The sequence below is a fragment of the Balearica regulorum genome, chromosome 26, assembly GCF_011004875.1.
Source record: "Balearica regulorum gibbericeps isolate bBalReg1 chromosome 26, bBalReg1.pri, whole genome shotgun sequence".
Lineage (NCBI taxonomy): Eukaryota > Metazoa > Chordata > Aves > Gruiformes > Gruidae > Balearica > Balearica regulorum.
The window spans coordinates 1,433,437-1,460,998 of NC_046209.1; the positions used below are offsets into that span (position 1 = coordinate 1,433,437).

Sequence of the window (27,562 nt, forward strand, 5' to 3'; positions counted from 1 at the left end):
GTCACAACGTACGGCAGGACCATGCTATACCCAGCAGGGCTGTGCCATGTCATGCTAAACCAGGCCGTGCCGTGCTATACCATGCTACACCAGCCTGTGCCATGCTGGACCGTGTCAAACCAGGCTGTGCCGTGCCATGCTGGACTGTATCGAGCCACACAGGCTGTGCCAGCCCCATGCTGTGCCGTGCCAACCCAGGGCCATCCTGTGTTGTGCCATGCTCTGCCATGCTGTTCCAGCCCTGTGCCACGCCGTGCCAGACCCTGCCGTGCCATGCCGGCCTGTACCAAGCCAGGAAGACTGTGCAAGCCCTGTGCTGCGTCAGCCCCATGCCATGCCATGCTGTGCCGTGCCATGCTGTGCCATGCTAGTCCAGCCCTGTGCTGTGCCGCACTGTGCCATGCCAGACTCTGCCACGCTGGGCTGTACCGAGCCAAGCAGACCGTGCCAGCCCCTGACTGTGCCGTACCGTGCCAGCCCCATGCCGTGCTGTGCCAGCCCCATGCCATGCCGTGCCAGCCCCGGGCTCGGTGCTGATGCGCGGCCGGTGACGCGGCGGGGCCGCTGGGCGGCGCACCGGGAGCACCGGGCGGCGGCGGCGGCGGCGGGGCGGACCGGGCGCACCGGGCGGAGCGGGCGCAGCGTGAGGCGGCAGTGGGATGGACGAGCCCAGCATCCTGCGGCGTCGGGGCCTCCAGGTGAGCACCGGGGACCGGGACCGAGCAGCGGGACATCGGCGGTGGCCCGGAGCCCAGCGGGGCGGGAGGGAGACGCGGGGAGTGGGAGGGGGAACCAGCCCCGATGAGCCTAGGGTGAGATGGGTGCTCTGGGTGCGAGTCTGCCGGGGATGGGTGCTGCAGGGGTTGGGGAGTGTGCTTGGGGTGGGTGCCGCGGGTGAGTGGTGGGTGCTCTGGGTGTGGATGTGCAAGAGGTGGGTGTTTTAAGTGAGAGGTGGGTGTATAAGATGGGTGCTGTGTGTGCGAGAAGTGGGAGAACTGGGTGCTTTCTGTGTGTGCGTGCATGTGCAAGAAGTGGGTGCTGTGTGTAGGAGTTGGGTGCTCTGGGTGGGTGTGTGCAAAAGGTGGGTGCTGTGTGTGAGAGGTGGGTTCTGTGAGTGGGAGTTGCGTTCTCTGGGTGCTGTGAGTGCTTGTGAGGTGGGTGCGTGTGTGGGAAAGGTGGGTGCTGTGTGTGAGGTGGGGGCTGCGCCTGTGAGAGGTGGGAGTGAGCAGCATGTGACGGATGGGACAGGAGCCAGGCACCCATCACGGGGAGCAGGGCAGGGTACAAGCCCCAGCCACTCCATGGGGTGCTGGGGTGGGGGGGCACCTGCCTGTGCAGGAGGAGCCCCATGGTCCCTCCAGCCCAGCACACAACGCCGGTCCGTGCCAAACCGCTGTGCCAGTGCCAATTTACCCCTCCAAACAGCCACCCCCTCCATCGCCCAGTGTTCCTGCTCCAGGCAGGCCGAGGGGCACCCATTCTCCCTGCCCATCCCGCACCTGCTCCCTGCAGGAACCCCGACACCCACTGCCATGCTTGGAGGGGTGACAACCACAGCCTCCCCCTCTCCGCCCCATCCTCGGCTCACAAAACTGAGTGCTGAGCCTGGTTTTCCGGGTGACCTCACGCCTCCATCCCCATCTGCAGAATGGAGCCGCAGTAACTGGCTGTCTGGGCGGTTGGAGGATGGCACGGCACTGCCTTCATCTGAGCTGGCAGCTCCGTGGGTCAGCTGCCCTCCACTGCACGCTCAGCCTGGGAAAAAGCCCCGTACAGGAGCTGCCTCCCCACGGATGTAGATGAACGGAACCGTGGCCGTGGTCTTCAGGGCTCTCGGCCGTGGGTGTCACTCCTGGCAGTCCCTGGGGAGAGCCCCGGCTGTGTGCCCACATCCCCATGGCAGGAGAGGTGGGATGGGGCTCCCACCAGGGAGCTAATCCCAAAGCGCTGAGCAGTGATGCTACCCCTGATGTCATCCCTGACGCTGTCCCCACAGGGATCAGTTGATCCTGGCTCCCACCGGGACCTGCTGATGGGAGACGCACTGTGCTGGATGGGTGCATCAGGCACCCTGTGGGTGCTGGACCTGTTGTGCTGATCCACATGGGTCCCCGTGGCCCTCGGGGGACGCGCTGGCTGTTCCCGGGGATGCAGCATGGCTGGAGACCCCCTGGCAGTGATAGGCCCTGGGTGCCACAGGACCGCTCTGTGTCCTTGCACCCATAGCTGGGTGGGGTGGCTGCACCATGGGGTGGGAGTATCTGTCCTCTGTCCCACTGTCCCATCTGCACATGGCTGAGCAGTAAAACCCTCGGCATGACCCTTCTCTGCCTCTTCCTCTGCTTGGTGGCCGGTGGCATGGCTCCTGGTGTGGGTGGAGGTCTGGGCCCTGCAACGGCAGGGTGATGGTGCTGGGAGGCTCCTGCTCCATGCAGGGACCCTGCACCCCCTTCCCCAGCCTGGGGTCACCCAGTGATGCTGGGTTCACTGGGACACCCATGTCCACCCCAGGCACCTGCACCCACGCCCATCCCTGGCACCCACGCCACCCTGAGGCAGACACACACCCGCAGGCCTCGGGGCTGCCAAATCCCTGTGCACCCAGGCATGATGTCACCCGTTGCCATGGCAATGCTGCTGCATCACTGCGTTGCAATGCGCCCCAACCCCAGGATTTCCGCAGGGGCTGTGTGGCATGGGCAGCGGGATGGGGCCCAGGGACCCCAGGGGGTGTGTGGGGTGCATGAGTTCTTCCGTGTGCCCTCACATAGGTGGGAGCAGCCCCTGCCTGCGAGGAGCTCCCTGCCTGCATGGGGAATGTGTCTAAGCTGCTTAGGGGTACAGGGCTGGCGGGCACTGGCAGTGGGTGCAGGATCAGGGCGATGACAGGGCATTAGCCAGCACGTGCCCCCACCGCGCGTGCCAGCATCCCACGACGTGCCGGGGCGCGCACTGGCCCACTCACACCATACCCCTCTCTGTGCCACTCTCCATGGCGTGCCCGGTGGCACATGTGTGGCACCAGGTATGTGCTGGAGCCGGCCAGTGCCCACTGCGCTGACAGGATGGCGTGGGCCACGGTTCCTGGCTGCGCAGCTGCCCTTCACCCTGTTGCACCACCTGCAAGCAAACAGCTCTTGCAAGAAATATTCCCAGCGGCTAGAAAAATAAACAGCACGGGGGCCACCAGCTGGTCCCCATGCCCGGGGTTGGGGGACGGGTGGAGGACAGGGCACAGCCACCACCCCACGGCCACACTTCAGCCATGCAGCTGGGTGCTGCTCCTGCTCCACCACCCTCACGCCCTCACTCCTGGGCCTGGCCACGGGGCCACCAGACGTGGGGACCTGGGAAGGAGATGTCCCCTTGTGCTGAGCCTGGGCAGGTGATTTGTCACCCTCACCTGGCACAGCAGAGCTGCGACACCCCAGGCACGGTGAGCTGGGACCAATCCTGCAGTGACAGCCTGGTGGCAGGGGCCAGCTGCAGGCAGTGAGGATGCTGCCAGGTACGTGGCCACGGCTCGTGGGAGGTGGGAGTCCCACGCATGGGCACGCCCCGACGCCTGCGGCCATGATCTGACCCTGCTTCTCGCCTTTCTCGTTGCAGAAGGAGCTGAGCCTGCCACGCCGAGGAAGAGCGTAAGTCCCCAAGCTGGGTCACCCAGGGTGCGGGACGGGGTGTCACCAGGAGGGATGCGCTCGGGGACGTGGCACTGGCACCACGGGGGGCAGCGGGGACGGGCGGTGGATGGCACCGGGGCTTGTTGTGTCCAAATCCAGGGTGGTATCGCCATGTTCTCTGACACTGGAGGGATCTGAAGTGCGTGTGCTAGGGTGTACTGGGATGTACTGGGGCGTGCTGTGCTCTGCTGTTGGTATATTAGGGTGTATTGGTGTGTTCTGGGGTGTTCTAAGTGGTGTTGGGGTGTACTGGGATGTATCGCGGTGTGCTGGGGTGTGCTGGGCTCTGCTGCAGGTGTGCTGGGGTGTTCTAAGCCGTATTGGGGTGTACGGGGGGGTGGTAGGAGGCTGTTACAAAGCTGCACTGAGGTTGTGTGTTGGGCTGTGTTGGGCTGTACTGGGGTTCTTGCTGGGTTTGTGTGTTGGGGTGTATTGGGCCATACTGGGGCTGTTCCAGGATGTTTTGGGGTGTTGCGGTGGTAACACAGGGGGTCGTGGCACTGGGCTGGGGCTGTCAAGGTGTCAGGGTGCTGTGTGCTGGGGACGTGGGGCTGTGCTGGGGGGGGGGGCAACAGAGGGGTGGGGGGCTGTGCTGGGGCTGTATTGGCGCTGCGTTAGGGATGCACTGGAGGGGCACTGGGGCAGCGCTGGAGCTGTGCTGGGGCCGCGGTGTCTCAGCACCGCCAGCGCCCCGGCGACATCCCGGGAGCGGCACGGATCGGGGCTGCCGCTGGACCAGGCCGGGCAGAGGCAGATGCACCGGGGGCCCGGGGGCTGCCGTGCCGTGCCGTGCCGTGCCGCAGGGGCGGGCCCGGGCCCGGCAGGCCGAGCAGGGAGCCCCGGCGGGGCCGCCGCTGCGGCCCGCCCGCGGGAGCCGCCCAGCACGGGGGCAGCCGGGGCGGCGGCGGCGCGGGGAGCCGGGAGCGGGGAGCGGAGCCGGGCGGCGGCGGCATGAAGTCGCGGCGGGACAGGCTCAAGATCCCCTCGCTGACCTTGGAGTGAGTCGGGGCCGGGGCGGGGCGCGCCGGTTACCGGCCCGGGGGGCGGGCGGCGGTGCTCCGGAGCATCCCCATCCCGCTGCATCCCCGTCCCGCTGCATCCCCGTCCCGGTCCATCCCTGTCTTGCTACGTCCCCACCCCCGGGCCGCAGGTCCCAACGCCCCTCCCGACAGCACCACACCACCCGGTGCCTTTCCCCCCCCCCGCAGCTTTAGACCCCGGAGTGTCCCTGCCGTCTGCTGAGCTCCCCTCTCCCCACCCTGCCTGGCCCCCCCCCGGCCCTTGGCCCCTGGCCCCAGCCTTCATCCCCCCCCCTCCAGCCTTTGCCCTCTCTGCTCTGGAGCTCCCTCCAGACCCCTCAGCCCAGCCGGGGGGCTGTGCCACGGGGGTGCCCACCAGCACCCACTGATGCCACGCTGGCACATCTTGCCTTGCAGCTTGTCTCCGAGCAGCCAGAGCCCAACGCTGCTGAGTCCCTGCAGCCCCTGCAGCCCCTGCAGCCCCTTACTAACCCTGCACCCATGGAGGTAAGACACACCCCCCCCCCAAACTCTCCCCCAGGCACCATGGCCACTAGCTCCAGGGAAGGGGAGGGGAGATGTGGAGACAGGGGCAGCAAGGTGGGTCATGGCCCCCAGGGATGCCCTGGGGGCCCTGAAAGCGGCACTGTCTTCTGCAGGATGTGTGAGGCGATGTCCGTGGTCTGTCCCCAGCCCTGCACACCCTGAAAGCGGCCTGGCTGTGCCTGTGGGCTCCATGTCCACTACTGACCAGTCTGTTTTAGGGACCCCCCGATGGGAACACCATTGCAATAGCCTGAGCTCAGGCTCTGAGCAGCCTCATTTTTGGGGTGGGATTGCCTCGGAATCAGACCAGGGCAGGGCATCATGATGGGAGCAGGATGGGAGTGGGATGGTGCCTTCATCCCACCTGGGAAACGTCCCTCACCACCTTTTCTGCTTCGCCGAGGGGGAAGGGGGGGGGCTGCTCTGGGCAATGGGTGCCCCCCACCCAAAATGCCATGAGCCCCTTGCGGTGCCCCACTGGATGCTGCCATCAGGGAGGCGGGTGGCCGGACCCTGTGGCACGTGCCAGCTGCGCTCTGCCCTGGGGACAAGGTGCAGCGGGTGTGCTGGCACCTGGCAGTCACACCCAGGCCCTGTGCCCCGTGGCACCTACAGGGCAGACCTGCGGCCTGCTTGGCACCCACGGGTGATGCCAGGCACCTCTGGCTGGCTGCCTGGGAGAGCGGCTGGCTGCCGCACGAGAGGGAAGTGGCAGGGAGCTCTGCTGCTGCTCAGCAACCAGCAGAGCCATTTGTTGCAGGCAGGCAGGCAGGAGCCAGGGTGCTGCCTGTGCTCTGCCTGCACACGGGGATGCTCCCTCCATGAGCCCTGGCTGGCCACCCCTTGTCTGCAATGACTGTGGCACATGGAAAAACAAGTGCGGCCACACGGTTGCTCAGCCAAGGCCTTGGGGAGTGTGTTTTTGGGATGCTTGTGGTGGGGATGGGATGGGGACTGGCAGTCTGGCAGCACCCCTGGGTGCTTCAACGTGCTGGCATCTCGTGTCTGCCAGGCAGGAGGTGAAGGGAAGTGCAGCACTGCTGGGCTCGGTGCTGCCCTTTCACCATGCTGAAACTCTGCCCAAACCCACCGGTGCCGGGATTTCTGGCCGTGGCACTTGCCTGCTGCTGCCTGGAGAACGTGGCGATGCCTTGCGGCTCAGCGGGTTCCACCGGCCCTGGCATGCCACCACACAGGATTTTGTCACTGGCACTGAGGAGGATGGGTGTCACGGTGTCTTTGCTCAGGATCTCCCCCACTGAACATGAAAGCCAGTGTGGGCGGGAGGTTGCAGGACGGCAGGGTGCTTGCTGGGGTGCTGCCGGACAGGTGGCCTGCATGGCATCCTGTGGGTGGCAGGGTGCTGTTAGGGGAGTGGTTCTCCCCAGGGAGCCCCAAGCCTTGGGGGCACCCCAGCTGACTTGGAGGGGGAGGGGGGATTTGTGCCCCTCAAATGCATCAGCAGCGAACACTGCATCTCCATAGCAACCCTGACCCCATTTGGGGGTCTCTATGGTAACCCAAGCCCCCATTTTGGGGTGCTGCCCCATCTCCATGGTAACCCTGACCCCATTTTGGGGTGCTGGCCCGTCTCTATGGCAACCCCAAGCCCCTAATTCGGGGTGTAGCCCCATCTCTACAATAACCCCGACCCCATATTGGGCCGCTGCCTCGTTTCTATGGTAACCCCATGCCCCCCCCTTTCCTTTTTGGGGTGCTATCCCCGTCTCTATGGAAACCTCGACCCCGTTTCGGGGCGCTGCTCGTCTCCATGGTAACCCCGGCGCCGCCGGGCGGGAAGGGGCGGGCGGCGGCGGGAGGCGGCGGCGGAGGGAGCCCGGCCCGGCCCCGATCCCAGCCCCCGGCGCGGCCCCGGCCCCGCGCGCCTCCGGTGGCGCCGCTCGGCCGTGCCGGTGGATGCGGCCGGGCCCCGGTGGGGGCCGAGCCGCCCGGCGATGTCGGACCCGAGCTGCTGGGGAGCCGCCCCGCCCGGTTACCGGGGCCAGCGGGCCGCCGGCGCCCTGCTCCAGCGCTCCAAGAGGTACGGGGCGGGGCGGGGCGGGGGGCACCCCGGCGGGAGTGGGTTTGGGGGGGGACCGTGCACCGGGGTGCGTGAGTTTGCACCGGGATTTGCACGGGAGTGGGGTGGTTTTGGGGACTTTGCACCGGAGGTGCACCCCGGCCTGCGTGGGTTGGGGGGAGGGAGCATGCACGGGGGGTGGCGCGCTGGAGTGCATGGGTTTGGGGGGGCTGTGCACCGGGGTGCTGTAGTTGGGGGGGGGTGGTGGCTTTGCACCGCGGGGGGACACGCGGGGGTGCGTGGGTGTGGAGGGTCTTTGCATCGGGGTGGGCACTGGGAGGTGCGTGTGTTGGGGGGGCTTTGCAGCAGGGGTGCAGGGTTTGGGGGGGCGGGTCTGTGCACTGGGGGCTGCGCACTGAGGTGTGTGTTTTTGGGGGGGTGCTGTGCATTGAGGGGGCATCCGCAGGGCGCCGAGGTTGTCGGGATAGGGTGGGCTGTGTGTCAGAGGATGCGTTGGTTGGGAGCCCAGTGCCATGGGGGGCGCACAGTTTAGGGTCCTGGGGCATTAGGGGATGCGCGTTTTGGGGTGTTGTGCGCCAGTCCCAGGGTGCGTTGGGGCTCTTTGCGGCAGTTGCGGGGGGGTCCTTGCGTGCACAAGGGGGGGAATATACCTGTGGTGGGCACCACACCGATGGGATGTGTCCCATGTAGTGATGTGTCCTGAGCCAGGGTGAGGGTCCCCAGGGTGCCCAGAGCAGGGGAGAAGGGGCCAGTCCCTTTCAGCCAGCCATGGGCAGGACTATGGGGGGGGCAAAGGGCTCACACACCCTTGGGCTGTGGGGCCGGGGCAGCGTCGGGGGCTGCTGGGGGGCTACCCCAGCTCTGCAGCTGCGACACCAGGGTTGGCACAGGCAGGTAGGTGGGACATGTCCCCAAGGAGGGGGACAGGCAGTGCTGCCAGCCCTGGGAGAGGTGCAGCGAGCACCCACTGAGGCCCCTGGGTACGGGTGGTAGAGGTTGGCATCTCCATCCAGCAGATTTGGGGTGCTGTAACCAACCCAGGCACGAAACCCTTCCACAGCTTTATATAAAAAAGGTGTTTAAGACAGTGCAGAGGCAGAGAGGAGATATTCCCATTGTTAATATCTTTTAATATTACTGTGGGCTGGCACAAAGCAACACGGTTGCTTGGCAAATGAATCCATCCAGTGCCAATCCCAGCCCTGGGAAGGTGCGTGCTTCGCCTGGGCTGCAGAAATTACGGCTGCCAGGGCTCAAGGACGGGCAAGGGGGACCCTTAATAAATGAGAAAAGGCATTGGATGGGGTTTTCCAACCTGGGGTGGCCGAGCCGGGGGGGCCCTGGGAGAAATGTGTAATTGGAGTGATGATCTAGGCAGTCATCTGTCTCCAGCTGAGCATGATGAGGCTCTAATTCTCATGAAGGGCAGAGGATTTGCTCTTCTTTCATCAGTATTCCTAGAATCCACGATGAGAACCGGTCTGGCCTATTTTACAGCAAACAGAAAGCATATGATGTTATTTAGTGGGATTAAGAGGTCTGAGGGATCCTAATTTCCCGTGGGGAGATGCTGAGATGGCCAGCATGGGGCAGGACGGATGATAGTTTGGTGGCTGATGGGGCTCTTCTCCATGAATGCTGCCCATGGCTGTTCACACCTTGCACACTGTAGGAAAACGTGCCAGCAGATGTACCAGGTACCGTTTCCTACCCGCTAATGGGAAACTGTGGCACAGGGATCTGCAGGGATGCATCCCGAGAAGGAAGGCAGTTTCTTTAGGCTGTTTTCTTGCAGCGCAAAGAAATAGATAAGTCTATAGCCTACTTGTTACCCCACGATTCCCTGCAAGGAGTTGGGATTCTGCTCTCAGGAGGTGCCTGGCTCATTGCTCAGTGCTCCAGAGTGGGTTAACAAGAGCATCCGCAGCACCAGGCTTTCGGCTGGGGTGGGACGACGGGCCAGGGCGGCTCTGCAGAGCGATGCTGGGTGCCTGGTGGGGTTGTGCATGGCCTGTGCCAGGCAACGTGTTGCATTTCACCATCCAGACCCTGGTCCCCAGCCGCCCTCATCCCAGCCTCCATCCCCAGAGGCAGCCGAATTCAGTGCCGTCACAAGTTGTGGAGAAGAAATATCATGGAATAACTTAGAATGCAGCTGCTTGGTTCAGTGGGTTTTGACGTTAAACACAAATTTATCCCACTGGAAACCGATTTTTCCAGGATGTGGTGATCCATGGCACTTCCCCAAATCTCCAGGCATGTAAGCGCTGCGTGCTCGTTTGGGGCATAGGGAGGAAAAATGTCCCGCCACCCTGCACCCACTTTGCCCCAAACTGCCAGCTTTCTGCCTGGCATTCACAGCCGACAGTGCCCAGCACCAGGCTGGCACCCAACACGCCGATGGTCTGCTGTCCTGGGAAGTTTTAGGGGTCAGATCCTGTGGGAGATGCTGCAGCCCCTCAGTAGCTGGCACATCGCGGGCACTTCCCCGATGCTGATCCTGCCTACAGCCGGGTGGGTTAGCATGACCCTCGGTATCACACGGTGCCGACTCCTTGCCACCCAATGCCGCTCGCCTGGATCCTGGCAGAGCCATTTGCTGGTTAGAGCCGTGGGTGTTGTGCTGCGCAGCCAAATCCTGCCATTCCCGTGGCTCCAAGGAGGCAGCCTGCGGGAAGCTGCTGGATTTTGCTCTGTCTCCTGCCTGTGGACATCCCGGCCATGCCGTGCTGAGGCCAGGTGCTGGTGTCGGTGGGAGGTGCCACTTCCTCCTTGCAGGCAGCAGTGGGACGGGTGACATTATTCTTTGGGGTCACATCGGCTGTCACGCACTCTCCGCATCCTTTGAAATAAGTGCTGGACAGCAATGGCAGCACCGAGGCTGCCTCAACACGAGCAGCACGGGAGATGCTGACAGCGATTTTCCACTCCATTTTTGGTACCAAATGTGCAATTAGGTGATGGAGGCAGAGAGGGCAGCAGCCCTAGCTCCTGCCTGTGGGGCTCAGCAGCTCGTCTCTACCCCGAGGTTTGTTTCTAGTCCAAGGTTTCCATGCCGTGAAGGATGGGAACCAGCTGTAGCTGATGCATCAGGCGAAGGGGGGTTAAAGTGGCGCAAGATGGTTGCGGAGCTGAGGGTGGAGTGCGCGGAAACAGGAAACGTCGGCCTCCCTCTGTGTCACCATTACTGGAACTTGCTTCGTTAGAGGTTTGTTTTCGCTTCCAAAATGAAACCTCCCGAGCGGGGAGCAAGCAGGAGTCCCTCGTTCCCTGGAATGTCCCCCCCCTCAGCCGCAAGCCAGAGAGGGACCCCGGTCCTCACGGCACGACCGAATGGCAAAGCTGGCTGCTTTCGGCAGCCCTCCTGGCTAATAAACCTCGGCTTGTGCTGCTTCGGTGGCAGAGCGAGTTTGCTTGCAGTGCCTTGGTTTCCCATCAGCACGCGGAGCCAGCGGCAGCAAGAGGCTGTGGTTTGCTGTTGCTCCGGGGGTGGGTGCTGGGCTCTGAGTTTGCAGCTGTGGGTGCTGCAGTTGGTGCTCAAGCCTGCGTTTAAGCAAGAAAAGCAAATGGAGGGGCCAGGCAGGGGCAGGAAGGGGTGAATGCTTTGGAGAGGGAGGTTTCTGCCTCCCCCTCTGGCATCACGGCTCAGCTCTGGCTCCCACAAAGCCACTGCAGCTTCGGGTGAGCTCAGGGTGATCAGGGGGTGCGTGTCCCAGGGGGCACTCAGAGACCCCTCGTCCTGGGTGCAGGGAGGGTGCAGCCGGCAGTGGAGGGGTTTGGGGGGCTTGCCCGAGACCTTCAGTCTCGAGCAGAAGAGTTAGGGTTCCCAGTTTTAGGGTGGGAGCAGGAGGAGCCCCGCAGGAAGGGGAGATTCCTGCGGGAGGTGACAGGGAGATGGGTGTCATGTGCAGAGCTCTGACCACGCGTCACCGGCATGGACCATGCATCGGTGCCACATACATCTGTCTGGAGGGACAGCGTGTTGCGAAACGCCGTCCTTTGCACCCTAGATACTGCATCTGCCATTCACTTCTGGTTTGGGGATCCGGGGAGAATCTCTTTGCTCCAGGTTCATCCTCTCGATTTTGCATGTGTATCTGGCCGTGACATGATGTTAAATGACGTCCTTTAATTAGTAGCATCCATGCAGGTTCCTGTTCCCAGCCTGGTGAGGAAATTCAGCATCTCTTTGCAGACTTTGCAGCCCGAGGAAGCGCAGATAGAGGAAGGGGAAGGTTGTCCTCGTGCTTACACACCAGCTAGCACCAGCTTCTGATCTGTGCTGTGGGTATTTGCAATTCCCTCTCTGCAGAGTGAAAGAGAACTTAAATGAGCCCATTGTATTTTAAATGGGATTGAAATGGGCTGAACGTAGCGGGAGTGGGGCCGCAGCATCCCTGTGGGCAGGTGGGCTTTTCGAGGCTGGGCTATGTTTGCAAGGCAGCCGTGGGCTCAGGGCTTGGAGAAGGGCTGAAAGGAAAGGAGAACCGAAATTCCTGCAAGAAGGATTGAAATCTTGTGAATTGGGAGGATGGGAATGGAGACGGTGATATGGAGACCCAGTGGTTGCAAACGTGGCCATTCAGTTGTTTTGGAGGAGCTCTGCAGGATGTTGGGATGCGGTGGGAGTTTTGGGGTGTTCAGAGTGTTGAGGTGCTGGTGCCGTCAGCGTGGACGTGCACGTGGTGCCAGCACACGGATTCCTCCTGCTGCCTGCTGGAGCACGGCCGAGCCGGACCTTGCCGGGACATCACAAATGCCCAGCGACACCACAAAGTCTCAGGGAGTCGGGGACCAACTCTCCCCTCCGCTGTGACATGGGGACCACCACGCATAGGGAGGTTTATAGGAACTGGGGGCATTTTCCACGCGATGGAGCAGGTCGAGTTGTGTCCTCTTGGCATTTCCGTGACTTCCTCCTTTTACATCCCTTTTTCTATTCCTCCCCTTGGTGCTCTGCCCGAGGGGCCGCCTGCCTCTGCCCTCCCCAGCAAGCCAAAACCAGAAGTGGGACCTCGACGAGATGGTTCGTCGTTAAAAATAACCCCATCGTCCTGCCTCCAGCAGTGTTGAACTGGGGACAGATCTTCCCTGCGGCAGATCTGTAATCGATGGGGCGTCAGCAGCCATGTCCCCTTGCACGGGGCATGATGTACAAGTGGACCCGTATGTGCCTGAGCCTGTCCAGCCCTACCCATCCTCTGCTTCCCCAAATTAATTCCCTCTTTTTCTTCCCTAGTTGCCGAAGCAGCAATAGGAAGAGCTTAGTGGTGGGCACCCCCTCTCCGACCCTCTCCCGGCCTCTCTCTCCCCTCTCCGTACCAACAGGTAAGGGATGTCCCAGGGGTTGGGTTGAGCATCTCCCAAAATTACCTGAAGATTTTGGAGGGTAACCCTTCTGCTTCTGCAGCACCTTGGTAGTGGCAGTGGGCTGGCTCCTGGCTGCGGGTGCCTTTTCCAGAAGGGAATAGTTTGGGAAGCAATTTATCCCCTTTCCCCTGAAGGAGCAGCCTGTGGCACCCTGGGCATCGCAGCGGGACGGGTATCGGGGTGACTTTTCCGCCTTTTTCCCCGCAGCCGGGAGCAGCCCCTTGGACAGCCCACGCAACTTCTCTGCCAGCACCTCCATCAACTTCCCCTTCGCTCGCAGGTGAGCTCCTGGCCCCCCTCCCCAGACCATTAATATTCATTAATAATTATAATTCACCAGCTAGGACTGTTCTGTTGACCTCAAGTGATTTGTTTTGATTTGTTTTTCTTTTTTTTCTCCCTGATTTTTGGTCTGGTGGCGTTTGCTCTGTTGTGGCCGGTGCCTCCCACCACCCCAGCCATGCTCCTCGGACTGACAGGCGAGTACCAGGGATGGTCTGGGTCTGCGTTCCGGGGAGATGTCTGTTCCACATCGGCACAGCCCTTCTCTGTGTGCCTCCCTGGGCAGGAGATTTTGCTCTGGGACCAGGCTCCCTGCAGCTGCGGGAGCAGAAATATCCCTGTTCGCATCACATCAACCCCTGCCACGAGCTCAGCCCCAGCTCAGCCCCGTTCCGAGCGCTCTCAACAGATGCTCGGCAGATGTCCAGGGACGGATGCTCGGCCGAGTCCCTGCAGAGGCAGATCTTGCTGCATCCCCTCCCCAACCCGTGCTGCTCTGGTTGCAGACGCCAAAATCCTGTTTAACTAATTCATTAATTGCACTCATGGGGGCGGACGGCTGATTTTAACCCATCGATTGTCACATGGAAAAAAGCTGGAGGCTTAGGGATGGCTTTCACGCTTGTAACAGAGAAAAAAGCCAAACTGGGGGTTTGTGAGCCTGCTGGCAGCAAGGGCACACGGTGGTGCCAGTGCGGGATCCGGCACCCTGCCAGCTCCTGCCGTCCTTGGCCCTGCACGGGAAATGGTGACGGGGGTGAAGGGCCTCGTCTTGACCTGGACATTGCCCCGTCTATTAGAGACGTCTCCAAGAGGAAGCATTCACCGACATATGAGCGGTTGCCTTCCTGTTTATAACTGGGCTGTGCTCCGCGGCGCCTGGTGTCTCAGGACGGGTCTTTAGGAATCCCGATTTCTCATAGAACAAAACCCCAGAAGGCTGAATTTTGCTCTAATTAAAAATCAGATTCTGGCTGGGGGATGGGGTCTGTCTGAAACGGTTTCACCACCCGAGCGAGCCCCAGCACTGTCCCTTCACAGGGACCCTGCTCACTGTCACTGTCCCCACGGACACCTGCACGACAGGGTCGCAGAACAGCCCCCCTCACCTGCAAACCCCTCTTATTTCACCCAACTTCAATCTGTTCTAAAAAAAAAGGTTTTGGGGCTTTATTATTCAAGCCAAACCTGCGTCCTTTTCCCCACCCTTATCACTCTGACGTTACTTATTTGCATTTAGATGTTGGTTTTTCCCTGTCTGTGATCAGGATGTTTGTACTTGCAGGGCTGATGGCAGAAGGTGGTCACTGGCTTCACTACCCTCCTCTGGCTATGGGACCAACACCCCCAGCTCCACTGTCTCGGTAACGTTTGCTTTCTCATGGCAGCAGGCAAGAAGAACCCAAACCACTTAATTTTTGGTGAAATGCCTCCCAAGCCCCGCAGCATCGGTTCCTAGGCAGCCTGTTCCTAGAGGACTGTGTGCTTTAGCTGTACCGTGCTTTCCAAATGTGCTTTTAAGAAAGCTGCAGAGCCTGGCGAGTGGGTTCCAGCATCCCTGGGGGTTCCGGCATCCCATCCCTGGGGGTTCCGGCATCCCATCCCTGGGGGTTCCAGCATCCCTAGGCATTACAGCATCCCTGCGTGTCACAGGTTGAGTGTGCATGGGGTGCATCCTGACCGTGCAGGGGAATGGCCGGGCGGGAGCTGCCCGGGATGCTGTGGGTACAAGGGATGGGGAGACAGCAGAGCCGGATTGAATGGGAGAACAGGAGGTTTGGGGTGGGAATGGGCAACGCAGACCTCCCCAGGCTGGTCTTGCCATCCATATTTCATATTATCGAGCACAGAGCATGCTGCCTGTCAGTGTTTCCAGCCTCCGAAGAGTCTCCAGGGAATATTTGCCTCATGGGCTTGCTGGTTTCCACCCCACTGCCGGGAAGCACAGATCCATCTCCTGATCACCATGTCTGTCCTCCTTTCCAGTCGTCTTCATCCTCCCAGGAGCGCCTGCACCAGCTGCCGTACCAGCCCACCCCCGACGAGCTGCATTTCCTTTCTAAGCATTTCCGCAGTACGGAGAGCGTCACGGATGAGGAGGGGCGGCACTCACCCTGCCTGCGCCCACGATCCAGGAGCCTCAGGTACAGCACCCGCCGGCTCAGGGAGCACCCACAGTGCTGCCAGGATGATGCACCAAGTGCCAGTGCATCCAGCACATCCTCTGCCCTCTCGTGAACTGTTCCTGGGACATCCTGGTCCTGCTTGGACCGTCCAAAGGTGTTGACCCCGATATGGGTTTTCCCCTTGCAGGGGAGTGGAGAAGCTGTGGGTTGAGGTGGTAGATGCCCCATCCCTGGAAATATTCGAGGTCAGATTGGACAGGGCTCTGAGCAACCTGATCTAGTTGAAGATGTCCCTGCTCATGGCAGGGGGGTTGGACGAGGTGGCCTTTAAAGGTCCCTTCCAACCCAAAGCATTCCATGAGTCTATGATCGTATGGTCCTAAGCTCCATGATTTTGTGCATTAGGGTCTGGTTCTCAGCATCTTCTCAGCTGTCAGGATGCGGCATTGCTCTCCTGGCAGCAGACGACACCTGAGAGTGAGGTTTCCTCGGGCCAAAGCTGGAGAAAATGGGATTTGTTCCAAAATAGTTGGTTTGCAGCTTCTTGCTTGGTTGTCTCAAAGGTTTTGGTGGAGAAGAGGGGACCACTGAGCAGAAGCCCTGGTGGTGACTGTCCTTGCAGGGCATGGCTGGGAGGCTACCAGCTTGACCTGCCATTAAAAGGTTAAAAATCCTGTTTCTGGGCTTGGGTCAGGAAACATCAAATGTGTTGGCTGGGGCTGAGCATCAGCCTGGCCTTTGCCTATGCAAAAAACAAGGAGCACAGGTGGATGGGCATTTGCAGGCTCGAGAGAGGAAAATTTAGGGAGAATGTCAAGTCGGTGGCCGTAGCATTGTGCAGGCTGACCCTGCGGACCTGCTGAGCTCCACGTTGCTGCTCCAAGACCATGTCCCATGCAAGGAGCTGGTCACGTTTCCTTTTGCCCAGCACCAGGAGCTCGTGTTTTTAGCAGGAGATGTTTCAGTTAAATCTTCTTTTCCCTCTGAAAAAGCTCCAGACCCTCTTTGCACCAGAGGCAGAGCCATAGCCCTGGATGTTGCTGGCTGAAATTTCATTAAAATCAGCTTAATTATCTGACAGGGTTTTGCAGGTGGTGATGTTTTCAATGAGAAGACGCCAGCTCTGCAGTCAGCACAGCACAGCAAAGGCTGGGCTGGGGCTGGCAGTGAGCAGCTTGGGTCTGGTTTTAATCACTGCATTTATTATATGGCGGTTAAGGAGTTGCTGGCTGCTCCTGCAACTTGCTTTGCATAACGGGATCACCAGGCAGGGGCCTGAGAGAGACGACGTTGGGTGAGGGTAAAAGAGAAACCTTGTTTGATGAAGGTCCTTGCATCCACCATGGCAGTTGGTTGGGTTTTTTGCTGGTGAGCTGCAAAAAGGGCAACAATGGCAAAAAATTGTGGGATCTAAAGGGAGGAAAGGATGAGCTTGCACTTCAAAGCCAAGTTGGCTGGTGCACCAGCCTCTCAGTTCTAGATTTTCAAGTGACTTGGGTTTGGAGACCTGGATCAGGCTAACCTTCCCTGGACCAGGTTCCCTGGACCAGGTTCCAGGGACCTCCAGATCCATGGATGGTAGGAGGATGCTGCTGGAAGTGCTGGTCCAAGCCTGGTGGCTCCGCTTAGATGAGCTTTATCCGCTTGGGATCAGGAGTTAGGAGGGGGGAACAAATTGCTCTCCACAGGTAGTAGCTATTTGCATAGATGTAAATGACTTGGACCTCATAACACAACAGGTTTCCTCCCTCCATAGCCCTGGCCGGACGAGTGGAACATTTGATAACGAGGTTGTGATGATGAACCATGTCTACAAGGAGAGGTTCCCCAAGGTAACTGCTGGGACTGGGGAGGACAAGCACGTTAGTCCCTCCACGGCTTCCTGATAGCATCTTCTCCAGAACAACCTCTTCTCTGTGCTGGAATATAAAATGTGTGGGTAGATACTTGGGGGGGTGTTGGAGGACACTGGAGACATGGTCATGAACCGGGGAGGCAGGGACCTGCAGGTCTGATCACACATACGGGCAGAGGTCTCTGGACACTTTGGTGGAGCTTTTCCAGCCTGTTGGAAGCTGCTCCCAGGTGGGGCTGTGATGTGCACATGGATATCGGAGCTGCAGGAGATGGTAGCACGAGATCCTGGCTGGCCAAACCCAATCCATGGGGACACGTGTTCCTGGGCATCACCATACATTCTGCCTTGCAGGCCACGGCCCAAATGGAAGAGCGTCTGCAGGACACCATCACAAACTTCTCTCCGAGCAGCACTCTGCCACTGGCAGATGGGGTGCTGGGCTTCATCCACCACCAGATCATCGAGCTGGCCCGCGACTGCCTGGCAAAGTCCCAGGGAGCTCTCATCACCTCTCGCTACTTCATGGAACTGCAGGAGAAACTTGAGAAGATGCTCCGAGATGTGAGTATGGGGCAGTTCCCTGCCTGGTGCCATCTCCTCAAGTCTCCAGTAGACACCTGGTTTCTGTCTCCTCTCTGGCAGGCTCAGGAGCGTTCAGAGAGTGAGGAGGTGAAGTTCATTGACCAACTGGTGAGGAAGCTGCTGATCATCATCTCCCGTCCTGCTCGCCTTCTGGAGTGCCTGGTAAGACATGCCAGCTCCTGATGTGTCTTGTCTTTCATGATCTGTGCCTCCTCTCCAGGTGGGCACAGACTATGAAAGACAAGACATTTTCTCACCACCTTGCCTGGTCCCCCATGGGAACCGCTGCTCCTCACCATCCTGGCCAGGCTGCAGCAAGGAACTAAGACCATTCCTGGCATTAAAGACATTCCTCTGAGCAGAGAAACTTGTTTTTCCTAGCAGAGTAGGAAGATGTGAACTTCTTGGCAAGCTTTTGCATCCATTTGCAGGTTGTTTTTTTAGCTGTTGCGCTGAATTTCTAAAACACTTGCCTTGGTGCTATGGCTCCTGCAAATGGAAGAAGGAGCTCATGAGACTTCATTTTCTTCCTTGAGGCCATTACATTTGTAACAATGCTAGAAACAGGAACAGAGCATTTAGCTTTCTCCTGCAAGCATCCAGAGCCCGTCCCCAAATACAGATGTTACCTGCAAGGCTTAGAGGAAAGGCTTAATTTTGCAAAGTCTTGCTCCTCAGCTGCTCTTGGTTTTCCCTGTCCAGGAGTTTGACCCAGAGGAGTTTTACCATCTCCTGGAAGCTGCAGAAGGACACGCCAAAGTTGGCCAGGGAATAAAGACTGATATTCCCCGATACATCATCAGCCAACTGGGGCTCGTCAAGGACCCACTGGAGGGTAGGGAAGTGCTTGGGTTGGTGTCCCCAAGGTCTGCAGTGGGATGTGGACTCCCAGTTTGGCCACTGGCAAGCGTGAACGAGCACTGGGAGGTGGCAGGGGGACTGGCAGGGCTGAGCTGGTGTCATGGGGTGGGTCACAGCAGGACCAGGACAATGTCCAAGTCTCCTGGCCAGCCCCACATCCCTTGTTATTGCTCCCAACATGTTCAGCAAAGCAGATTAAGCTCAAGAACGCTTAATCCATAGGAAGCCACAGCCTTGGTGGGGGGAACCATAATCCCTGAAGAACATGGGAATGACTATGGAAAAAAGAGAATTATATAAATGTTTAACCTTGTGTTGAACCTCTTAACACTATGACCTGAATTTCTCCATATGATAGCTCAAGCAAAGCATGTGGCTAAATTTCTGCAGGTTCTCCAAGTTTGGAGAGAAAGTGGTTGGTGGGAGGTTATTTTGGTGGGGGTTGAGCATGAAGAAGGTGAAAATCATCCCTGTCTTCTGCAGAAATGGTCCAGCTGGATCACTTCGACAGCGGGAACACCATCACACCAGAGAATGATGAAGCCTGTGAGGTGAGTGTCCCATTTGCTGCCTTCAGCTTTGTCCTGCCTCACCCCACACTGAAGCTCCTTGCAGCAGCTCCTCTGCTATCTTAGGCTGGGAGATGTTGATTGAGGTTGTCCCCAAGGGTGACCGCTGTATTCAGGTGTAACATCTCACAGTCCCTCATCTGACTTCTTGAGTGGACAGAGCTCAGAGTGGGCTCTTGATCTGCAGAGCATCGTGTTCTTCTAGTTTGGGGTCTGTAGATGGAGAGGGCTCAGGGAGGGATGTCCTCTGGCAGCGAGGAGCACTCAGAGGTGATACGTGATGGTGCTTAGTGAATTCCTGTCTGTACTCAGAGCGCTGGCACACTGGGAAACGTTAAAAACCTGTGTCTTCTTCAGACCCAGCCTTTGGCCGCTGCTCCTCGGAGGAAGCCCTGTGAGGGGGACTTTGAGACCATCAAGCTGATCAGCAATGGTGCTTACGGGTGAGTTGGGAAATTCCTAACACTTTTGTCCATGTGTAAATGTCACCAAAGTCCTCCCTGTCCAAGCCCGTGGTGCTGCGTGGTCGGTCCTGGTAGTTGGAGGACACGTTTTGAGGTCCAGCCATTTCGCTCTCTCCTAGGGCTGTGTACCTGGTGAGGCACAGGGAGACGCGGCAGCGCTTCGCCTTGAAGAAAATCAACAAGCAGAACCTCATCTTGAGGAACCAGATCCAGCAGGTGTTCGTGGAGAGGGACATCCTCACCTTCGCAGAGAACCCCTTTGTGGTCAGTATGTTCTGCTCCTTCGAGACGAAGCGACACCTCTGCATGGTGATGGAGTATGTGGAAGGTGAGAACAGTATTTGGGGCTGGATGGTGCAGCAGTGAGGGGGAATATCAGGGGGAATATCAATGTCTGAGCATCAAGGACACCACCCAGATATCTCCTGCCCTGCTTTGCTCCAGGGAGCAGAGGGAAGCATGAGGAGATGCTTTGGTGATCCTGAGTCTCACTTTGATGAAGGTGGTGGCCATACTCACCTAGGAGCGCATTTGTGCCCCATGCCCCAGGGATCAACACGGCTCTGAGGATGAATGGGAGGGTCTGGCTGGGAGCCTGCTTGGCAGGAGAGGCAGCCTAGCCCTGCCCGGTGACCTCCCTGCCTTCTCTGAGCCCCCCCGCCATGCTCAGGAGGACCCATGTCCCCGCAGGGGGAGATTGTGCTACGTTGCTGAAGAACATGGGCCCGCTGCCCGTCGACATGGCGAAGATGTACTTCGCTGAGACCGTTCTCGCGCTGGAGTATCTCCACAACTATGGCATCGTCCACCGGGACCTCAAACCTGACAAGTGAGGATGTGGGTCAGGTCTGAGCAAGGATGGGTTTGGGTTTGGTGGGGAAGGGAGAGGGACTGATCCAAGCCAAGAGGGTAAGGGAGAATGAGGTCATGGGTTTTGGTGCCCAGAGACTTGGTTCTGTGCTGTTACACCAGGACCAGAGGTCTTGGGGTCTAGCTGGTCCTGCCCAGGTCTCCACAGAAGCAAACAGCATTGTCATGGGGTGCCTGTCTTCTCTTGCAGTTTGCTCATCACCTCCATGGGCCACATAAAGCTGACAGACTTCGGTCTGTCAAAGATTGGCTTGATGAACATGACCACGAACCTCTATGAAGGGCATATGGAGAAGGACACTCGGGAGTTCATGGACAAGCAGGTATGAGGTCTTGCTCCACTTGGCCGATCTGCTGTCACCAGGGACTGGGATAGCCTCGGGACTTGTTGCAAAGGTCATTGCAGAAGTGTCAGCCACTGCTTCCCATGCAGGTATGTGGCACGCCTGAGTACATCGCCCCGGAAGTCATCCTCATACAGGGCTACGGGAAGCCTGTCGACTGGTGGGCCATGGGCATCATCCTCTATGAGTTCCTGGTGGGCTGTGTCCCCTTCTTTGGAGATACTCCTGAGGAGCTCTTCGGGCAGGTCATCAGTGGTGAGTGTTGGTGGCAGGTTTGCTTCTCGGTTTGCTCTTCCCAGCCAGCCTGGCACTCATGGTTGTCCTTAACGCATGGTTCCTTCATTTCATACCTACTTGATTTTCACCCCCACTGCAGCACTCTCTGTCAGGCTTCGTTGCAGCCTCCTCAAGTGAGACTCTGTTGAATGGCGAGGAGGCTCCTCAAGCTTTGATTTCCCAATTTGGGAGGATGCTTTCATCCACTGCAGCTCCTGGGGGACTTTCCACTTACCCAGAAGCGACTTCTCCTGCGACCTCTCATTGTCCCAGCCCTCATAGTGGTCAAATTCTTCCAGCCACTCTAAAATCCTTTTCCTTTTCCCTTGCAGATGAAATTATGTGGCCGGAAGGGGACGAAGCTCTTCCTGCGGACGCCCAGGATCTGATCACTCGGTTGCTGAGACAGTGTCCCCTCGAGCGCTTGGGCACCGGTATGTGTGGCAGCTGAAACCAAAGCACATCGTGCCGCGTTGACCTCAGAGAAGGTCTCCAGCTCGGGGTTCACCCTGGGAAGGCAGCGCAGGGCTCTGCTCCGTCTCATTTTAAGCCATTTGCTCTGCGTGGAGGAGAGACATTCCATTTGGGATGGGAGCAGGAGCATGCCGGACCCTGCCCCGTCCCCCTAATGCGGGTTTCTCTGCCTGGCAGGGGGTGCGCACGAGGTGAAGCACCATTCCTTCTTCCTCCACCTGGACTGGAACGGGCTGCTGCGGCAGAAGGCCGAGTTTATCCCCCAGCTGGAGTCGGAGGACGACACCAGCTACTTCGACAGTGAGGCCAAATCCATCCCCTTCCCCCCTCCTCTGCCAGTCCGTTATCCCAGCTGCAGGTCGGATGCTTCCAGAGGAGATGAAAATCTCCTGGGTGAAGTTGGTCGCTTTACAACCGAAATCACAAAAGAGATGCAATCCTGTTTTCGGGCTGCTCAGCTTTACCAAAACCCTTACTTTCTCACCCCAAAACTCTCCTGGGATTCAGGACGGGGCTGTCAGCCACAACACAGCTCCCTGTGGGTGCAGGTCCCACCGGGGCCGTGTGGGCAGGCAGAATGCGGTGTGTTGCAGGCAGGATGACAGCCCTGCCCGCTCTGGCTCTTGCTTTCAGCTCGCTCTGAGAGGTACCGCCACTTGGATTCAGAGGATGAAGAAACCAACGATGAGGAATCGTCCGTGGAGATTGGGCAGTTCTCCTCCTGCTCCCATCGCTTCAGCAAGGTGCTCCAATCCCTCCTCCGGCATCCAAAATGGCGGGTGCCACGGTCAGCATGGTTGTCCTGGCTGATGCCGGAGCATCTGGATTCCCAAATTTCTGCTCCTTGTTGACAGCTTCTCTCCTCCTCAGGTGTACAGCAGCTCTGAATTCCTGGCGGTTCACCCCAACCTCAGCCTCTCCTCCTCCGATCGGAGCCACAGCGAGGACAAAGAGGAGCGATGGGACCGGCACTCGGGAGACGAGGAGAGGAGCCGGCTGGCGGGCACGGAGCCCCGGTGCGTGCTGAGATGGGGTATACAACACTGGTGTGGGTTTGTGTGTCAGTGGGACGTGTCCTGGGGTGCAGCGGCGGCTCAGTGCCATCCGCCTCGCACGTCATTGGTTGTCCCGAGCCCTCCTGCTCTCCCTGTGCAGGCTCCGCTCCTGGACATCCTGCAGCTCCACACCATACACCTCCCGGCAGGAGCGAAGCTGCAGCCCTGCTGCGCTGCCCAGCACCTACAGCCTGGACACCATGCCCAAGTTTGCCTTCTCCTCGGAGGATGAAAGCCCTTGCGTGGCATCCTCCAAGCCAGAGAGACCCAAGTTTGTGCTGGGAGACCCCGACACAGGGACCAGCAGCACGGTGAAGCCGTCGGCGTTATCTGGTGCGTAGGCTGCGGGCAACCATGTGGGATGCTCCGGGGGCAGCCAGGGTCCCACAGGCGTGGGGTGGCTTCTCCATGTCCCCAAATTCTCCATCCTTCCCTCTGTGCAGCTGATCTCGTCAGCCTGAACCGCATCCGCCTCCGGAGCAACAGCACCGGCACCAAAAACTCAACTCCCCGGGGCCTGGAGCCAGGTGGGAGCCGTCGGCTGAGCAGCCAGAAGGACGTGCCGGACAGGCAGAGAGCCTCGCCAGGCAGCCGCGTCCCCAAATCCGCCTCCGTCTCAGCCCTGTCCCTTATCATCACATCAGGTCAGTGCGCCATGCAGTTTATCCTGCTGGATGGCGGCTGCCGCGTGGTTTTCCCGGGCTGAGCCGGCTCCTTCTGCTTGCAGATGACTTTGGCGGCGGTGCCCTGATGAGCCCCATCTCCCCCCACTCCCTCTCTTCCAACCCCTCTTCTCGCGACTCCTCCCCGAGCCGAGACTCATCCCTCGCCATCGCCAGCCTGCGGCCCCCCATCATCATCCACAGCTCGGGCAAGAAGTATGGCTTCACCCTGCGAGCCATCCGTGTCTACATGGGGGACAGTGACGTCTATACTGTCCACCATATGGTCTGGGTACGTGGCCTGGGCTCTGCGTAGGGAGGGACCGGTGGTGCCGGGCACTGTTTTCCGATGGGAGAACTCCAGGAGGAAACTTAGGTTTGCATCCAAATAAAATCTTGGTCTTTTAATGGCAGAGCGTGGAAGAGGGGAGCCCCGCACAGGAAGCGGGGCTGAGAGCAGGCGATCTCATCACACACGTGAACGGCGAGTCAGTGCTGGGTTTAGTTCACCGGGACGTCGTGGAGCTGCTGCTGAAGGTAGGTGACCAATGCCATGCTGCTCGCCCGGCCGGCCCCAGGCACTGGTGCGTCGGTCCAGCAGTTTCCCAGCATCGCCTCCGCCGGCAGCTGAGGCAGGAGCTGGTTCAGATCTGGTGCTTGAACTGCAGCAACTCATTTTCCACCCCTCAGAGTGGGAATAAAGTGGCCCTGCGGACCACTGCCCTGGAGAACACCTCCATTAAAATCGGTCCCGCTCGGAAAAACAGCTCCAAGACAAGGATGGCGCGGAGGAGTAAGAAGAGCAGGAAAAGGGACGGCCAGGACAGGTGGGTAGAACCAGGGTGGGATAAAATGGCTTTTGTGCTGGGGTGTCCTTGGAGCTGGGGGGGGAATGCTCTGTCTCTGCCTTAGCGGGGAGTCCAGTGGGGTCCGGTCCTGCCAGCACCAGCTTGGCAGACTCACGACCACCGGCTTTAAGGAGAAGCCAAGGCTCTTCCCTTTCCCACCACCTTTGTGTGTGTGTGTGTGTCCCAGGAGAAAATGCCTTTTCAAGAAGATCTCCAAGCAGTCGTCGGTCCTGCACACCAGCCGCAGCTTCTCCTCTGGTCTCCATCACTCGCTGTCCTCCAGCGAGAGCCTCCCGGAGTCCCCCACACACAGCCTGTCCCCGGGTCCCACGACACCCTGCTGCAGCCCCGCTCCCGACCTGCCCCCAGGTACCCCAACCCGCCGCGGGGGGGGATATTTGCTCCGGGCACGGCGAGGATGCCGCATGTCCCACCATCCCTCGCGGTGACCTGTTTCTCTTTCTGCGGCAGATGCTGTGTCCCCGCAGAGCACCTCTCCCTCCTCCAGCACCCCGACGTCACCCGCCGGCCATGTGCGCCCCAGCTCCCTGCATGGGCTGGCACCCAAACTGGGTGGGCAACGCTACAAAGTGGGACGTCGCAAATCCACCAGCAGCATCCCCCCCTCGCCCCTCGCCTGCACCCCTTCCTCCACCCAGCGCCCGCCTTCTCCCCAACGCTCCCCATCTCCTCTCCCCGGATACCCCAAAACCACCCATTCCTTCCAGGGTAAGACCCTGTCCCCCCCCACCATCGTCCGGCAGAGCTCACGACCCCGCAGCGCCGACTGTCCCCGCTCCCCTCTCCTCAAACGTGTCCAGTCAGCCGAGAAGATTGTCACCATCCTGGTGGAGAAGAAAACCAGCGGTGGCCGCAAACTGGGGCTGGAGATGCCTTTGATGGATGGGGAGGCCATTGGAGAGGGAGAAGCACCAGCGTACCCCGGGGACCACGGTTATCACCCTGCTGGCTCCCGGCTGGCGGAGAGGCATGACCGGGACCAGGAGGTGGTGGTCATGCGGCGCTTGAACCTCTCCGAGCGCCGGGACTCCTTCAAGAAACAAGAAGCAGTTCAAGAAGTGAGTTTTGATGAGCCAGAGCCAGCAAGTGAAGACAGCGGAAAGAGCGAAGCCGGGCAGGGTGCAGCTCTCTGGTGCGGCAGCACGGCCGGCACGGAGCCAAAGCCAAAGCCTAGCCCGGTCCCGCAGATTGCGGTGCAGGGCTCCGAGAGCGACGAGCAGGAGCCGGCAGTGGCCGAGTGGGAATGCCAGGGCTCCTACCCCATCGGCAGTGCCGAGCAGCTGGACGACAGCATCTCCTCGCTGTGGTGGGATGGATGCGAGCATCGGGACCATGGCTCCCAGCAGCACCGGAACTGTGGGGAGAGAGCAACCAGCCACCGGCAACCACCACGGGTGCTGCCGGTGCTGCCAGCACGGAGCCAGGAGCCGGCAGGTGCTCAGCTCCCAGCACCCCGGGGCAGTGCGTGGAGCAGGGCCAAGCACGCCTGAACCCCGCGCCGGCAGCCAGGGATTGTTGGGGCTCCCCGTGGCATCCCACCACCTCCCAAAAAACCCATCCCGCGCAGCGTATCCACAAGATAAACGTCCCTGGAGCCGTTTTGGTTGTCGGCGTGGGCCAGGCTGGCTGCACCCCGGCACCTCCGCTCCCCTAAAGGCTTTTTGTACTCCCCGAAAGATGCTCATATTTTTATAGAGATGCGGGAGCTTTTCTGGCAGTGGCATTTCCCCGGCAGGGCCCCAAACTTTGTGTATAGAAAGGACTCGATGCAAATATTCGTTAATTAATTTATTACTTTTATAAGTTAAACGGGCAGTGCAGGACCACCAGAGGGTCCAACCCGGCCCCCGGGGGGGGGGTCCCAGGCTTTTCCATGTGTCTCCCAGCTGGATGACACAATATTTTCTAACCTTGCAAAGACCCGCTCGCTTTTCCCCACTTTTTAACTTCAGTTTTAGCTGGAAACACCCCAGATCTCCTAAGAAACCCCCATCGGGGGAGTAATTATAATATTTAAAACAAAAAAACCCCAACCCAACATCCCCCAAATGCTGGCGGTCCGAGCTGGGATGCATATGGATGATTTTATATACGTATGGTTCATCATCTAACAGTGCGTATGATTCATTTTATAAGCATATAGCGGATGTAAAGGTTTTAATTTTTTTATTCAGAGCATTTTGGAGCCACTCGGCTCCATCGGCCTTTCCAGGTGGGAAAAAGCAGAGACCTCCCCACAGGGTCAGCAATTGGTTGTGAATATTAACGGGATTTTTAGGGCCAGTTTTTTGCTCTTTGCATTTCTTCTGCCACCAAATCCCGTGGTGGTTGTTGGTCATTGCATACAGACATCCATAAAAAGCAAATTTTTTTTTAAAAAACAAACAAACAAAAAACCAGCAATCACCAGTGCTGCTTCTCCTTCATTTGTAATTTGGAAATTTCACCCCCCTCTTCTCCCCTGTTGCTTTTTATCCAACGAACTACAGCTCAACCCAGCATTTCCCCCCCGTTTCTACTGTTTTCTATGATATAAATGTTTCCATTTGATAATGCATGTACCGGCTTCCCCCCACCCCCCCCAGTTTGCCACCCCAGTTCTTTGAGCACCTTGCCAGCGATGGGGGGGACCATCCCTGGTTTGCCGACACCCCTGCCATCAGGCATCACCGTGCCACTGCCAACGGGAGCATTTCCTACCCCGAAGCAGCCAGCGGATTTTTCGGCTGCGTGTTGGATTATTTTGTGTGCGTGCGGTATGTGCCGGGCTCCGTATCCTGCTTCTCCCCTGTTAAACCGGTGCCATTTAACCCCCAAAAATGAGCAGTCGGAGTTGTTTGGTGTTTCCTTTGCTGCTTCCTCTGCCGTCTGTATTAAGGTCTCAGTTTGGGGGAGACACTGGGTACCCCCTGCCCACCAGCACCTCGGGAAGGCGGGGCTGGGCCACGCACCAGCGGCGTGGATACGGTGGGAAAAAGAATTTTTTGAATGGAAAATGTCTTGAAAGCCAAGGGGACCGTGTCTTCCTGCCCAGCGCCCGGCTCTGTTCTTACCTTTGGGAAGTTTTCTGTTGTATTAAAATTGTTCTTTGCGACGAGCCACGGTGTGATATCTGCACCGGGGTGGGGGTGGATTTGGCGCTGCCGGCATCGGAGCAGGGCTGGGCAGGGAGCACCCGCTGCACGGGGTGATGGCGAGGGGTGAATGGGGCCTGGCTGGGGCTGGGGGGGTGGCAGAGCTGCCCCAGCTCAGGCAGGGAGCGGTGGGGGAAGGCGGCCCCTCCAGCCTGGCACCCAGCCTGGCTCCCGCCGTGGGCCTGGGTAGTGGGTGCCCAGCACAGGACCCAGTGCCCGGTCCCCAGTGCAGTGCCCCATGCATGGTGCAGTGCCCTCTTCCTGGTGCAGTGCTCCATTCACGGTGCAGTGCCCCATTCACGGTGCAGTGCCCTATTCCCGGTGCAGTGCCATTGCCCCATTCACGGTGCAGTGCCCCGTTCCTGGTGCAGTGCCGTTGCCCCATTCCCGGTGTAGTGCCCCGTTCTCGGTGCTGTGCCCTATTCCCGGTGCAGTGCCATTGCCCCATTCCCGGTGCAGTGCCCTATTACCAGTGCA

At 59.4% G+C, this 27,562-nt stretch overlaps 1 protein-coding gene across 3 annotated transcripts; it reads left to right on the top strand.

Moving 5' to 3' along the window:
- Window positions 1–593: 593 nt before the first annotated feature.
- MAST3 (microtubule associated serine/threonine kinase 3) lies at window positions 594–27,048 on the top strand. Of its 3 annotated transcripts, none has more exons than XM_075736349.1 (28): window positions 594–698; window positions 3,610–3,641; window positions 12,529–12,617; window positions 12,867–12,939; window positions 13,118–13,138; window positions 14,227–14,305; window positions 14,928–15,085; window positions 16,824–16,899; window positions 17,277–17,486; window positions 17,568–17,669; window positions 18,210–18,342; window positions 18,852–18,919; window positions 19,295–19,380; window positions 19,521–19,729; window positions 20,092–20,230; window positions 20,462–20,594; window positions 20,705–20,870; window positions 21,224–21,325; window positions 21,543–21,665; window positions 21,999–22,108; window positions 22,236–22,381; window positions 22,521–22,753; window positions 22,864–23,064; window positions 23,148–23,374; window positions 23,497–23,619; window positions 23,773–23,909; window positions 24,118–24,299; window positions 24,402–27,048. In XM_075736349.1, the coding sequence occupies exons 1-28, from the start codon at window positions 660–662 to the stop codon at window positions 25,439–25,441; spliced, it is 4,437 nt and encodes a 1,478-aa protein (XP_075592464.1). In that variant the 5' UTR covers window positions 594–659; the 3' UTR covers window positions 25,442–27,048. The 3 variants fall into 3 exon arrangements, with proteins under 3 accessions (XP_075592464.1, XP_075592463.1, XP_075592465.1); XM_075736348.1 differs by lacking the exon at window positions 594–698 and adding an exon at window positions 3,344–3,436; XM_075736350.1 differs by lacking the exons at window positions 594–698; window positions 3,610–3,641 and adding an exon at window positions 7,079–7,289.
- The last annotated feature ends 514 nt before the right edge of the window (window positions 27,049–27,562 follow it).

Coding starts and splice junctions, on each gene's coding strand:
- MAST3 (XM_075736348.1), top strand. CDS start 3,359: ATGTCCCCTTGTGCTGAGCCTGGGCAGGTGATTTGTCACCCTCACCTG. Junction 12,618..12,866: donor TCCCCTCTCCGTACCAACAG/GTAAGGGATGTC, acceptor TTTTCCCCGCAG/CCGGGAGCAGCCCCTTGGAC. Junction 23,910..24,117: donor AAAAGGGACGGCCAGGACAG/GTGGGTAGAACC, acceptor TGTGTGTCCCAG/GAGAAAATGCCTTTTCAAGA.